We start from the raw sequence: 13062 nt of genomic DNA, 5'->3' as shown, positions 1-13062 counted from the left end.
CCGCGACGACAACGTCGACGACGGGTTTTCCGTTTCTTCTTCGGCGGCGATCGAAACTCTCTCCGCGTCGGTTTACAAATCGCCGTCTTTCATCTGACGGAGCTTTACGAATCGCCTCCGCCAATTAAGCTCTTCGAATCCCTCCACCAATTCCGCAATCTCCATCCTTATCTTTACCTCTGCTCTATTTTCTTTTCTTTTGTTTATTTCAATATCTGATTGTTATTACTTTATTTTATTTTTCTGGTTTTTATTTTAATTTCTTTTTATTAAATATCTCATTTAAAATCTGAAACCAATCGGATTGCGCCATATGTGACTTCCGTCAAAGATAACGGTTAAAGTAGTAACGGTGATACCAAAATTTAAAATTAGGTATTTTAGCCGCCGAAAAAAAAGAATGGGTATTTAAGTGTATCCACCATAAAACTTTAGGGTGTGTTTGGTTACAGACTTGAAAAAAGTTTTTGACTTTTCAAGAAGTGAAAATAGGAAACAAAACTGAAAAATGTGTTTGGTAAGGTGTTTTCGGAAAATTTTTTTTAAAAAATTTGAAGTTGTTTTGTAAAAAAGTAAAGAAAACTGAAAACAAATAAAATGTGTTTTTGGAAAAAAAATTATTCTCCTCTCCTCCTTCTCCTCACCCGTGCGCAAGACTTGAAAAAATAAAATAAAAATCCGACCATCTTCTTCAATCACCACCGAGCCTCACCATCGCCTCCAAATAGTTTTCATTTTTTTTTCATTTTTTCAAAAGGTGTACCAAATAGTTTTCATTTTTTTTCATTTTTTCAAAAACAAAAATGAAAACTGTACCAAACAGTTTTTTCAGTTTATTCAATTTCTCAAAAACAAAAATGAAAACTGTACCAAACAGCTTTTTGAAAACAACTGCAAAATAATTTTTCAGTACAACTACAAAAATTAGAAAATATAAAACAAAAACTTTTTGAGTTAACTACCAAACGGGCCCTTAGGTATTTTTGTCGCCATTTTCTCCTTTTAAAATAATATCTCAATTATGAGTTTAAGTAAATAGCCCAAACTAAAACTCAATAGTACAATATACTAATTATAGCCTTCTATTGTTGTCAATGGTGTCCACAAGAAGAGTAATAGTCTTTACTTGTGTACATTTGATGTAATAAAATCTCACGAAAACTCTTGCTTGTAATTGCTTGTAATTTTATGACTAGTTATATTATCTTGCTGGTAATTTTATAACAACTCTCTAAAACGTTCCGTTACACTCGATTCTTTTGCACTCAACTCCGAAATTTAATTATTTCCAGTTTTCTTTGAGCTAGAGAAAAATCCGCAGTAAAAGTGGCATAACTCTCTTCTCAGAATTTGAAATTTAATGATTCTTGAATCAAATTAAAGGTCTGTTTGTCCTCTTTCCAATGTAATTGGTTTTAGGTCAAAAGGATGTCGGAGCCGCAGTTATGACGATTTTACTCCTAGATGCACGGCTGTTCCGAAAGTCCAGTTTTTTTAGAATTCCGGATTTCGGACCCCACTCCATGAGTTATAGAACTCTAATAAGAAAATTTCCTTGAGAATTTTTTTTATAAGATAATAAACATAAAGTGAAGGATTAAAAAGTTTTGATTTTTGAAAATTTAATTGAAATTAATTTTTTACAAAACTAGTTTGAATTTTGAAAAATCATTTTCGCTTTCAAACTTGAAAATATTTTGTCATCCAAATCAAATAAGTTTTCAAAATGTTTTCAAAACTATATCTATATCTCATATATTCAAAATCTATATGCTCTTGAAAATTTGAGTGGGAGGTCTCCTCGTAGACCAACCGAAAAAATAAAGATGTGTAATCTCAAACTTTCAAGTGTTCGAGTGAGTTGAAGTTCACACTTCCCTCATGCACTTTCCCGAATAGAATATAGGAAAATGTCCGAGTATGTACCTTGTGCCTTTATGCACTAACACTGCTCTTCCCTGAACATGAAGATCTAAGATCCTTATGTTGTCGCACGAAAAGGAACAACTATTGAATACCTCGGGCGGTTCGATCCAAGGCCGGACCAAGTGATCGCACCTGGGCCAAGAGTGTGAACTCGAAAGTCTCCAGCTAGGTTTTCTCCGATCAACCCGCCTCTCAGGAGAGGAAAGGGGTGAGGAGGAGGAGTAACCGTGCCTCGGGTGTTGGCTGCCTACGTACCCGTGCGTGGGATCAGGTCAGAATGTAGTTCAAGCGTGCAAGACGCAGTATGAGGCGTGGGAACCTTGGTGGAGAAGCGTGCTCAACGAAGGAGACGAGGCGCAGAGGAGTCCTTGGCGGCGTCTCGGAACTTCGGAGATCGCGCACGCGTCTAGCATGTTAGACGCGCAAGGGGAACTCTAGTCGAGAACCCTAGGGGCGTGCTTGAGCACCGGGGGGCGTTCGGTCAGAGGGAGCGACGTCCGGGAAGTCCCCGTGAGTGCTTCAGAACCTCTGAGAACGAGAGAGACTTGCGAGAATACTTCAGGCCAAATATGGCATCAGGAGAAGCAGAGGAGAGTGAGAAATCGAGCGTATCGATAGGAGATGAATGGATGGCATCCCCCTCAATGAGAGGGGGTTTATATAGGTGTTTGGGAGCCTTAGGAAGGTCCTTCGTCGTCCATGTGGGACTGGGGGCGCGCACCTCTACAAGTGGAGGTGCACAAGAGGCAGCGGCGCACCACGCGCGGCGCGTGACCCGCGGCGCGCAACCCGCGGGGCGCGGTCTGCGCCGCTCAGCGTGCGGCGCAGCCTTGTCCGGGCGCGGCGTGCGCCGGGCCTTGTCTTTGCGGGCTTTTCGCGATCGTCTTGTTTCCGGGCCCGTTGCGCTATGTGGGCTTTGCATGTTGGGTTTGTGACATGAATGTAGCTATTTGACGGATAGAATCCGAGTCGAGGTTCGACTCGAGGAGCGAGGCTCGACTCGAGGAGACTGACTCAAGGCTCGACTCGAGGAGCGAAGCTCGACTCGAGGAGACTGACTCAAGGCTCGACTCGAGGAGCGAAGCTCGACTCGAGGAGACTGACTCAAGGCTCGACTCAAGGAGCGAAGCTCGACTCGAGGAGACTGACTCAAGGCTCGACTCGAGGAGCGAAGCTTGACTCGAGGAGACTTACTCAAGGCTAAAATCAAGGAGCGAGGCTCGACTTGAGGAGACTGAATCAAGTCTCAACCCGAGGGGCGAGGCTCGACTCGAGGAGCCGACTCAAGTCTCGACTCGAGGGGCTAGGCTCGACTCAAGGAGTCAAGAGTTTGGGCGAGGGCTTGAAGGCTTGCCACTCTTCAGGACCTCCGGCCTGACCATCGGCCCTTTGAGCGACGTGACTTCTTGGCGTCTCGGGTTTTCCGAAAACAACCAACAACATTAGGCCCCCAAGTTCGTCGCTCGGGAGGTTCCCGGCGATGAACATTTTGTCTTTCCCATTGGGTGTTTGAGGAAAATATTTTTAAAATCCCGTCGCCCAGGGAATTTTTTTTTTTTTTTTGTAGCCGTGCGGCGCGCGCCCTGGGTGGCGCGGCGTGCGGTTTGAGCGGCGCGACCCGCGCGGTGTGACCCGCGTGGCGCGCGGTCTTGGTGCGCGGCGCGCCCCGTGCGCGGGGCTGGTTCACTCCGCGCGGGGAAATCCGACTTTTTCCTCCGTTTTTCTCCTTGTGGGAGTAGGATTTGGACTCCTACCCCCCTAGTAGAATTTTCGCTCACCCGCCATGCCAATCTACGACGGGAGCTCAGACCCCCTCTACCACATCCAGCAATACCAAACCAACATGAGGATGGCTAGACAGTCACCATCAACAATGTGTCAGGCGTTCTGCCTCACACTCACTGACACCGCGTTCGAGTAGTTCCAAAGGCTCGGATGTGGGTCGGTCCACTCGTTCGAGGATCTCCAAGAGAGATTCCTCACTCATTTCTCCGCATCGCGAGTGCGAAGGAAGGAAAAGTCTTATCTCTTGACGATCAAGCAGGGCGGCTCTGAGACGCTCCAGCATTACCTTAACCGATTCATCGAAGAATCAAACAAGGTGGATGACTATGAGGACACTGACGCTATCTACGCCTTCATTGATGGCGTGCGAGCTTGCGATCTCTTGACGTCGTTGGTGAAGCAGCGACCCACCACGATGACGGAATTCATCTTCCAGGCCACCCAGCACATCTCGGTCGAGGAGTAATACGAAAGCCGAAGAGTCTGAGAGAGGGGAAACCGTCGGAGAGACGAGGACGGGGGCGACAAAGATTAACGAAGGAAGAAAAGCCGAAACTCCAGTGTCGCGGCCTCGAACGTCCAACCCCACCGAAACAAAGACCCATATTAGTCGAGAAGTTCCAGAGAAACGCTAACTTCACACCACTTAAGACCATGCCGGACTGAATCCTGGCCATGCATGGAGATATGTTCACCGAGTCCCGACCCTTGGCGAAAGATACGTCAAAGCGCAATAAGAACGGCCATCGATAAGGACCACATCCATCTCACCATCGAGTGCATCCAGCTCAAGAGGCAAATCGAAAATCACATCTAGAACGGCGAGCTGAAGGAATTCGTGATGGCGATGGTCACCAATCCAAACCCGTGCCAAGAAGGCAGGCTTTCCAAGACGACAGATGGCAAGACCATGGGAAGGAGGTCATGGCGAGGGGAAGCAGTAATGACAGTGGCCAAGGCGACATAGCCAACACCCCGCTGAACCTCGTGACCACCATTTTCGGAGGACCCGAGGTGGAAGATACCGCGCACGAGCGAAAGAACTACACGCGAACGGTGGCCAGAGAGGGCCCTTCCCTCCACATCAATCTCACCCAAAGCAAGTGACCGACCACGCCATACAAGACGATTCACTTCACAGAAGATGAGGCTCGTCAAGTAATGAACCTGCATAACGATGCCATCAATATGATAAAAAAAGGGTCCTCATCGACAATGAGAGCTCGGCCGACATCCTGTTCAAGGCGACCCGACACCAGTCAAAACCCCACTCTTCGGTTTTGCAGGAAAATGCGTCTACACGGAAGGCTCCATCAACCTCCCAGTCACCTTTGGATAGAAGGGGGGGAGCCCAAACCATGCGTTTGGTAAACTTCCTCATCGTGGACCGACCTTCCGCCCACAACGTGATCATAGGACGGTTGACGCTCAACAAGCTTCACGCGGTCACCTCGACGTACCACTTCCTCATGAAGTTCCCGACATCGACAGGGGTAGGAGTGATGCGAGGGAGTCAAGCCGACTCCAGGATGTGCCATGTCCAAGGGTCCCGCGGTAAGAGAGACGATGCGATGATAGAGACGATATGTCAGGTCGGAGATGACCACACCACCGAGATCGGTGAGGTGCAGACATTCGAGGACGTGGACCTGAGGGAGGAAGCCAACACCAAAAAAGTGGAAGCATCGAGCAACCTGATGCCCGTAACACTCGACGACGCCAAGCCCGAATAGTTCATCATGATCGGAGCACACCTGCCGACCGAATTAAAGGACCAACTCGGAGCATTCCTCCGGGAACACAAGGACGTCTTTGCATGGACACACGCAGACATGGCGGGAATCGACCTAGAGATCATCACCCATAGGCTCAACATGCTCCCTAGAGAGAAGAGAAAGATCCAGAAGAGAAGATCATTTAACCCCGAAAGGTATCTTGCGATCAACTAGGAGGTCGAGAAGTTGATCTCCACCAAATTCATTTGCGAAGTCAAGTTCCCTAGTTGGGTCTCCAACGTGGTCATGGTGAAGAAGTTGAACGGAAAGTGGCAAATCTGCATCGACTACACCGACCTCAACAAGGCTTGCCCGAAGGACTGCTTCCCCCTGCCGAGGATCGACCAACTGGTCGACTCCACCGCAGAGCACGAACTCATGAGTTTGATGGATGCCTACTCGGGATACAATCAAATTAGAATGTATGAACCGAACAAACTAAAGACCACATTCACCACCGATCGAGGACTGCTTTTCTACCAGGTAATGCCGTTCGGGCTAAAGAATGCCGGAGCCACCTACTAACACATGGTAAACTAGATGTTTGCTAAACAGATCGGGAGGACGATGGAGGTTTACATTGATGACATGCTTATCAAGAGCGTCAGGGCACTGGACCACGTCAAAGATTTGGAGGAGACCTTTGCTCTCCTTCGAAAATACAAGATGAAGTTGAACCCGAACAAGTGCGCGTTTGGCGTCGAGTCGGGAAAGTTCTTGGGATTCATTATCAATCAACGAGGAATCGAAGCCAACCCCGAAAAAATACAAGCCCTCCTGGATAGAGGTCTCCAACCAAGGTGAATGAGGTCCAAAGCCTTACTGGAGGCGTGGCCGCGCTGAGTCGGTTCGTCTCCAAGGCCATCGATCGATGTCAGCCCTTCTTCCAAGCCATCAAAGGGGGAGCCAACTTCAGTTGGACCGATGAGTGCGAGGCCACGTTCCGAGACCTGAAGACATACTTCGCAACACCACCACTTCCTGGCAAAGCCAAAAGATGGCGAGATCCTCTACTTGTATCTTTCCGTATCCACGAGGGCAGTTAGCGTGGTCCTCGTTCGGGAAGAAGAAAGAACATAATGGCCTATGTACAATGTGAGCAAGGCTCTCCTAGACACTGAGACGCGATATCCAGAGACAGAGAAGCTATCCCTCGCCCTGACAATATCCGCGAGAAAGCTTCGGCCATATTTCCAAGCACACCAAGTAATAGTGAGGACCGAGTACCCACTCAAGAAAGCTCTGCAAAAGGGAACCTCAATGAGAATGGTCGTCTGGTCGTAGGAGCTAGGAGAATACGGAGTGGAGTTCCAGCCAAGGGTCGCGATTAAGCGACAGACCGTCGCCGACTTCATCGCCGTATTCACTTACGATGTGAATTTGTACCAAGACGACGGAGACAAGCAGGAAGAAAAGACCGCGGGGGACAAGGACCTAAAAAAGAAAAGGAAGGCCGTCCCCGACGGGCCGGTCTGGAGTCTGCACGTGGACGGAGCATCCAACGTTCGCGGGTCCGGAGCAGGAATCGTCTTCCTCAACTCGGACGGAGAAAAGCTCAAATCTGCCATCCACTTCCAATTTAGAGCCTCGAACAATGAGGCCGAGTATGAAGCCCTCCTTGCCGGACTGGACATAGCCAGGAAGCTCGGAGTCGAAAATCTCAAGATCCACTGCGACTCACTCCACATCGTCAACCAAGTCAAGGGGGAGTACCAGGAAAACGAAGAGAACATGGTGGCATACCTAGAGGAAACCAAGCTCCGAGTGGAAGCAATCTCTTGGTACAAGATAATACAGGTCCCCAGGGATTCGAACGCTGAGGCCGACGCCTTGGCTAGGATGGCATCAGGTGGCAACCACAAAAAATTAGGAAAGGTACCCGTCAAGACCTTGAGGCTCCCGTCCATCAACAAGGAAGAAGTGAACTTGATAGAAGAAGAGCCTCAACCGAACTACATGATGTCGATTATCAAATACCTCCGTGACAACACCCTCCCCGCCGATCAAGCCGAAGCTAAGAGGGTGAAATATCACGCGTACAAGTACATTTGGCGAGGATCCACGCTCTACAAGAGAGGATACTCACAGCCGCTCCTCCGATGCTTGGACGAGGCCGAGGCCGACTACATCATGAGGAAAATCCATGAAGGAATTTGTGGAAATCACTCTGCAGGCCACTCCCTTACCCTGAAGGCACTCAAGTAAGGAAGCAAGAGCCCCACACAAGCTCAAGCATTCCCATACAGCAAACATGAAGTAAAAAAAAAGTAGAAAAAAACAGGTCTAAAAGATAACACTCTCATTCCACCATTTGAACACCACAAAAGAGAGTTTGGGTAAGTATCTAGCAAGGTGCACAACCAACGCATCACCCCCAAAAGTCAGAAGCTAATTAGGTGCACAACAGACTGCACCACACAAAAGAAAAACCCCTCAAACAAGGGAGGTCAGATAAACACTACATCAGTCTTCATCGTCGAAGTCACCGTCTTGAACGTCCTTCCCATTACACCCATCCCCCAAATCCACTTGCGCCTCGCTCTCGGAAGGACCATCTTGATGATCCTCCGGGGCAGCGGCCGTGGATGGCTTGGTCGGATCCTCGAGAATCGTATGAAGAAGGTTGGGAGGAATGAGCGCGGCGTCAGGCACGACAACCGTAGGCTGAGCTGCACGAAACTCCTCATGAGTACCCTCGACATCAAGGAATGCGTAAGTAAGATAAAAACACGCGTTCTCCTAGAGGAAACCACGATGCCACAATGCGACTCCCTTCCAGAACATCTTGTCAGAAGCTTCTTCCCACTCCGCGTTGGTCGCCTCCAGCATCTCCTCGGCCAACCCCTCAAGCCGGGTAACATTCGTGGTCGCATCTGCCAGGCTGTCGCGAAGAGACACAATCATCTTCTCACCATCTCCAAGTTGAACTCATAGAGAGTCAAGCCTTTCAGCGCTAAGCTTCGCCTCGGCCCGGAGGGATGTCACGTGCCCCTTGAAGTCAGAAATCTTGTGACGGGCACTAGCCACCTCGAGAGCCTGCTCGTCAGAGGTCAACATTAACGCCTTCAGCTCCGAGGTACGCTCGTCCAATTCCTTCCACTTCAACGCGAGAAGCCTCTTAACCCTCCTTGAAATCGATGTCCCGCGCGGCCTGGACCTCAAGCCTCAGCCGACCCACCTCCTCGTGAAGGGAGTTTCTCTCCATGGAGACTTCCCTCTTGTCATCTCCCATCTTCCTTACGAGATCACGAGAAGAGCGGAGCAACTGGGAGTTATACGTACTCGCGATAAAGAGCTACAAAATAAGACAAGGCATGAAATGCAAGGACAAGCAAAATATTGCGAAGCAGACGAGAAAAGGAAGAAGACTCACCGTGTGAGAGAAAGTCGCCGCATGATGCATGGAATCGAGCTCGCCTTTCTCAATCACTAACTTGAGGTCTCGAATCCTTGTCACTTTCAGGTTGGAAACATAGTGTTCGCCGAGGTCATCCATGAGCTCGGTGAGAGTCTGATGGGTAGGACCGTGCTGCCTCTTCGCCGGTGGAAAATTGGTGCCAAAGGCAGGACGCCACGAACCCTCGTCACACTTCGATCGGGGAAGGGCATGGGTGTTAAGGGCATGAGTCACGTCTGGGCCTTGGACACCTGACAGGTTTTGGAAAGCCGCGGGCAAGTCCAGCGAAGGAGAAAACCTCATTCTTTTGCTTGGGGCACAAGAAGTAGACGCCAAGTTGGGCTCGTGAGTGTCAGCGTTGACACGAGGGCCGGCATGAGGATCCGGGAGGGATGTGAACTTCCTCCTCTCGCGATGGTCTCTAGGGGCCATACCATTATACCAAAAAACAAACTCCATCAATGACAAACAAAGATAAAAAAAATAAGCAAGCGAAGAAAAATCTCGTTAAGAAAACAAACAAAACAATAAAACAAGCAAGGTTCTACCATCCCACGCCTCCGACGACACTGAAGTAGCCGACGAATCGATAAGAGCTGTCGAAAGGGCTGGGGTCCACGGAGATGACGAAGGGGTGGATTCTAAAGAACTCAAGGGGGACGTCTCCCCTAATGATACTCGAATCGGAGAAACCCGAATCGGCGACACCATGGAGGGCATCGAGGAACCCCCGAGAGGCGATGACGAAGCAGAGGGCGACGCAGACTCTAGAAGTAACCTCAGGTCGACCGGGATGGGGAGAGAAGTCGACGAACCACCGGTCGCCGACGTGTCGAGAGGGACGGACCCGCGAAATGGGAACCATCCCGAAATGGCCCACCGCTCGGTACACAAATATGCGGCACCCTTGTGACCATTCTTGGACAACTCCGTAAAATGTCTGACGAACTCCTCAACACCGACCGTGCTCTCGCAAGAGTTGAGGTCGACCATCACGCTGAACTATCTAGGAGAGACCCCCAAAAGCTGATCAGACGTCTAAACCCACTCAGATCTCCATACTTTGGAAATCTTCAAAGGATGATCTCTAAGAAACGAACCTCCAGAACGATCCCGAGCGGAGTAAACACCCGTCATTCTTTGTACCATGCTACGTGGCACACTACGGAATAACGATAGCAAGCCGGGCTCAAATGTAAGGGGTGCAGACCCAGCGCGACGAGAAGACTTTGCATGATGGGCTGAAGAGGGAGTCCCATGCCATTTCGCAAATTATCAAGATCAATGGCGATGAAGCCCTCCGGTGGACTGCTTGGGACTTCCCCAACTTGGGGCACACGAAGCTCCACGTCGGGCGAAATGCCGAGTTCATCTCCAATCTTCTTAATCCTGATAGGAATAGCGGAACTTGGTCTATCGAGCTCGGAGAAACCATGCGGCCTCGTCGGAGAACCGCTTAGACGAGGCCGAACTTTCTTCAAGGCAGGCGCGACGCCGTCCGCATACGATGCTAATGTCGGGGTGACCAAGATGGGGAGGCTATTTACTCTGAGGTTTCGGCGCCCAAGGCTCAACCTAAGATAGTGCTGAAGATGAATATTACTCCGGTGAGATTCGACCTCGGGAGTCGAGTCCGTTCCGGCGGCGAAGAAACCAAAGGAAAAAAAGGATAAATCCTAGGAAGACAAGGGGAATGAAAAAGAAGAGAAAGAGGAAAATAAAGAGAAAAAAAGATGGAGAGAAAGAAGAAAAAGAAAGGAAAATGAAGGGAAGACAAGAGAGAGAAGAAAGAAAGGAGAAAAAAAGAATGAAGAGAAGAAGAAGGGCAAAATATAAATGTCTACCGAGTCTGATCCTATCGAGATCAATCCCTCAAGGAGCGCCTCTGTCAGATGCGCCATCAAAGGGTGGTGCATCGACTTGTTTGAACCATCCTGAGATGGTTCAGGGTCAATTTTGAACTTGAAACGGAACAAGATCATAATTCATTTCGGGCGGGATCATGGTCTGTATGTCCCGCTATGCCTTTTGGCAATGTGAGATCGCAAGTAGGGGTGAACTCGTACAAGGGCATGTCTGGTGCCATTACTAAGGTAAATTTGTTAAATGTTTTCCAAGTGTTTCTATATATATTTTGAAGCTTGCAAAAGTCTTAACTATGCCATTTTCTTTATGCTCAGTTCGTGGCTGAAATTAAAAATGACATCTATGCTTATGAGCATAAGGCCCGCGAGGCCGAGAATAAGGTCCACAAGATGGCTAAGAGAACACCATGATGGACGAGATGGTCAAGAAATGTGAGGTTGAGTTCGCTAAAAAAGAAACCAATCTCAAAGAGGCCTTGGTTGATCATCAAATGTTTTAGGATATGACTTTGGAGGGTCAGATGGAAGGCAAAGTTCGTGAGCTGAAGATAGCCGTGGGTCAAGTCGACGAGCTCAAAGGCCAAGTTTCTCAACTCGAAGAAGCGAACATGGCTATTTCGGCTAATGTGGTCAGTGTCAAAGGCGAGCTTGGCATGGTGAATGCAAACGTCGCCAAACTTCACTGAAGTGCCGGGATGATCAAGGATAAAGGAATCCGCTCAGGGCGGAAGGCCACCATAGCGAAGTACAAGAGCGTCATCTCCAAGTACCAGGCTTACCTTGCAGCTTCGGAGAAGAGAGCAAGGATCTAGCACAAGTTGGATCAATGTCGTGCTGCAGCTGGGGTGCTTCTGCTAGGAATGTTGCCGACAAAAGAGTTATCATATGTTGGAATCGATCTAGGGTTTAAGAAAATAATTAACGCTTCGGTAAGCGGCGGAATTTTAAAAATTTTCTTTTACAAGTAAAAACGGTTTTTACTAACCTAGACAAAAGAGCAAGTACATGTAATTAAAAACTATTATAAGCTAAGATGTTTACTAACCTTTCTTGAAGCTTGAACTTTGAAGAAGATTTTGGAAAGTTTGCAACGCTCGTCTCCCCTCGCAGCACGTCTCTCTTTCTTTCCTCAGCACCTCGAGCAACCACGAAAGTTTCTATCACTAAATCACTCGAAATAAAGGAATTAGTGAATGGGCACTTTTAAACACTACGACTTAAGAACAAGTCTTGAAGTCGCAGAGCTAAACACTAGGTCGAGTGAGGACCTAGGTGCCAAAACAAGAAAAATCGAAAATAAACTAGAGAGAGAGAGAGAGGAGTTCGGCAACCACAAGTTCTAGAGAGAGAAGCTCTCAATCTCTAACTTATGTGGAATGAATAAAATGAGGGGAATGAGGGTCCTATTTATAGGAGAAGGGTTGGCCTTGGAAAGAAGTAGTTTCCTCTTATTTTCCAAGTCTTTATGAGCAACCCTTTATTTCCCATTCCTATCCAAGTCACACGGCCACATAAGCCTTCATGACACCTTGGATTTGTTTCCTCTTTTATTTTTCTTCTCCCTTGACTTGTCTTGGCCGAAATTCCCATTGCCTTGTATAGGAAATTTGTTTCCTCTTTTTCTTTTGGCAAGTATCTTCATACATTAATGCACAAAAGGAACTCTCTTTCTCTTTGGGTAGTGGGCGCCTATTATGCTCTAGAAAGACCTTCTAGAAGCTTTTCCATTTGTTCATGACAATATGAAAAAGGCCCATTAAGAATTTTCAATAAAATTCTTATGAAATGAAATTAATTCACAAGGCCCAATGATCAAGTCATGGCCGAGTGACATTAAGTCATCAAATGAACTTGTCAAAAAATTTATTGACATTCATTTCATCCTTTCTCTCAAAAGACAAAAATACCCTTTTGACTATTTTCGTTCTCGTTTTGACTTAGCTTCTAGTTTAACTATTCCTATCGATGTGATTCGTGACAGTGACCTCATGGACCCAAATGAACAAAGCTTGAGCTAAACACTTGGACTCAAAAGTTCACAAACCTTTTCCAAGTTTAGCTTAATGCCAACTGACTCCACTAAAGAGTTGACACTGAAAATCTCTCGGTTCAAATAAATTTATTTTCTACTCAAGAATTCGACTTAATTATGATGAGCGGATCCACTGAATATTATCTATGTTTACCCTTCATGAATGTCATCAGCTAGTCGGGATTTACTAAATTACCATTTTACCCTTCTAGCTGTTATTTCCTCAACTCCTTTGTCGCTTGTGAATAAGTTAGAAACAATGTATTGACGAGGAGCTAACAA

At 47.6% G+C, this 13062-nt stretch overlaps 2 protein-coding genes across 2 annotated transcripts in view; both read left to right on the top strand.

The window, feature by feature from the left end:
- Nucleotides 1-5543: 5543 nt before the first annotated feature.
- On the top strand, nucleotides 5544-7691 carry LOC149389886 (uncharacterized). Its single transcript, XM_089622754.1, has 5 exons — nucleotides 5544-5641; nucleotides 5714-5792; nucleotides 6042-6286; nucleotides 6403-6502; nucleotides 6771-7691. The coding sequence occupies exons 1-5, from the start codon at nucleotides 5544-5546 to the stop codon at nucleotides 7689-7691; spliced, it is 1443 nt and encodes a 480-aa protein (XP_089478880.1).
- Nucleotides 7692-11251: 3560 nt separating this feature from the next.
- Nucleotides 11252-13062, top strand: part of LOC149389884 (uncharacterized) — an 82487-nt gene continuing 80676 nt past the window's right edge. The window contains exon 1 of the mRNA XM_089622753.1: nucleotides 11252-11404. Within this exon, the coding sequence (XP_089478879.1) occupies nucleotides 11252-11404 (153 nt within the window). The remainder of the gene's footprint in view (nucleotides 11405-13062) is intronic.

This window comes from Urtica dioica, chromosome 8, assembly GCF_054948205.1.
Source record: "Urtica dioica subsp. dioica isolate 48M chromosome 8, U.dioica_male_clone48M_v1_H2, whole genome shotgun sequence".
NCBI lineage: Eukaryota > Viridiplantae > Streptophyta > Magnoliopsida > Rosales > Urticaceae > Urtica > Urtica dioica.
The sequence above is the reverse complement of the archived record's forward strand: the minus strand, read 5'-3'. Positions and strand labels throughout refer to the sequence as shown.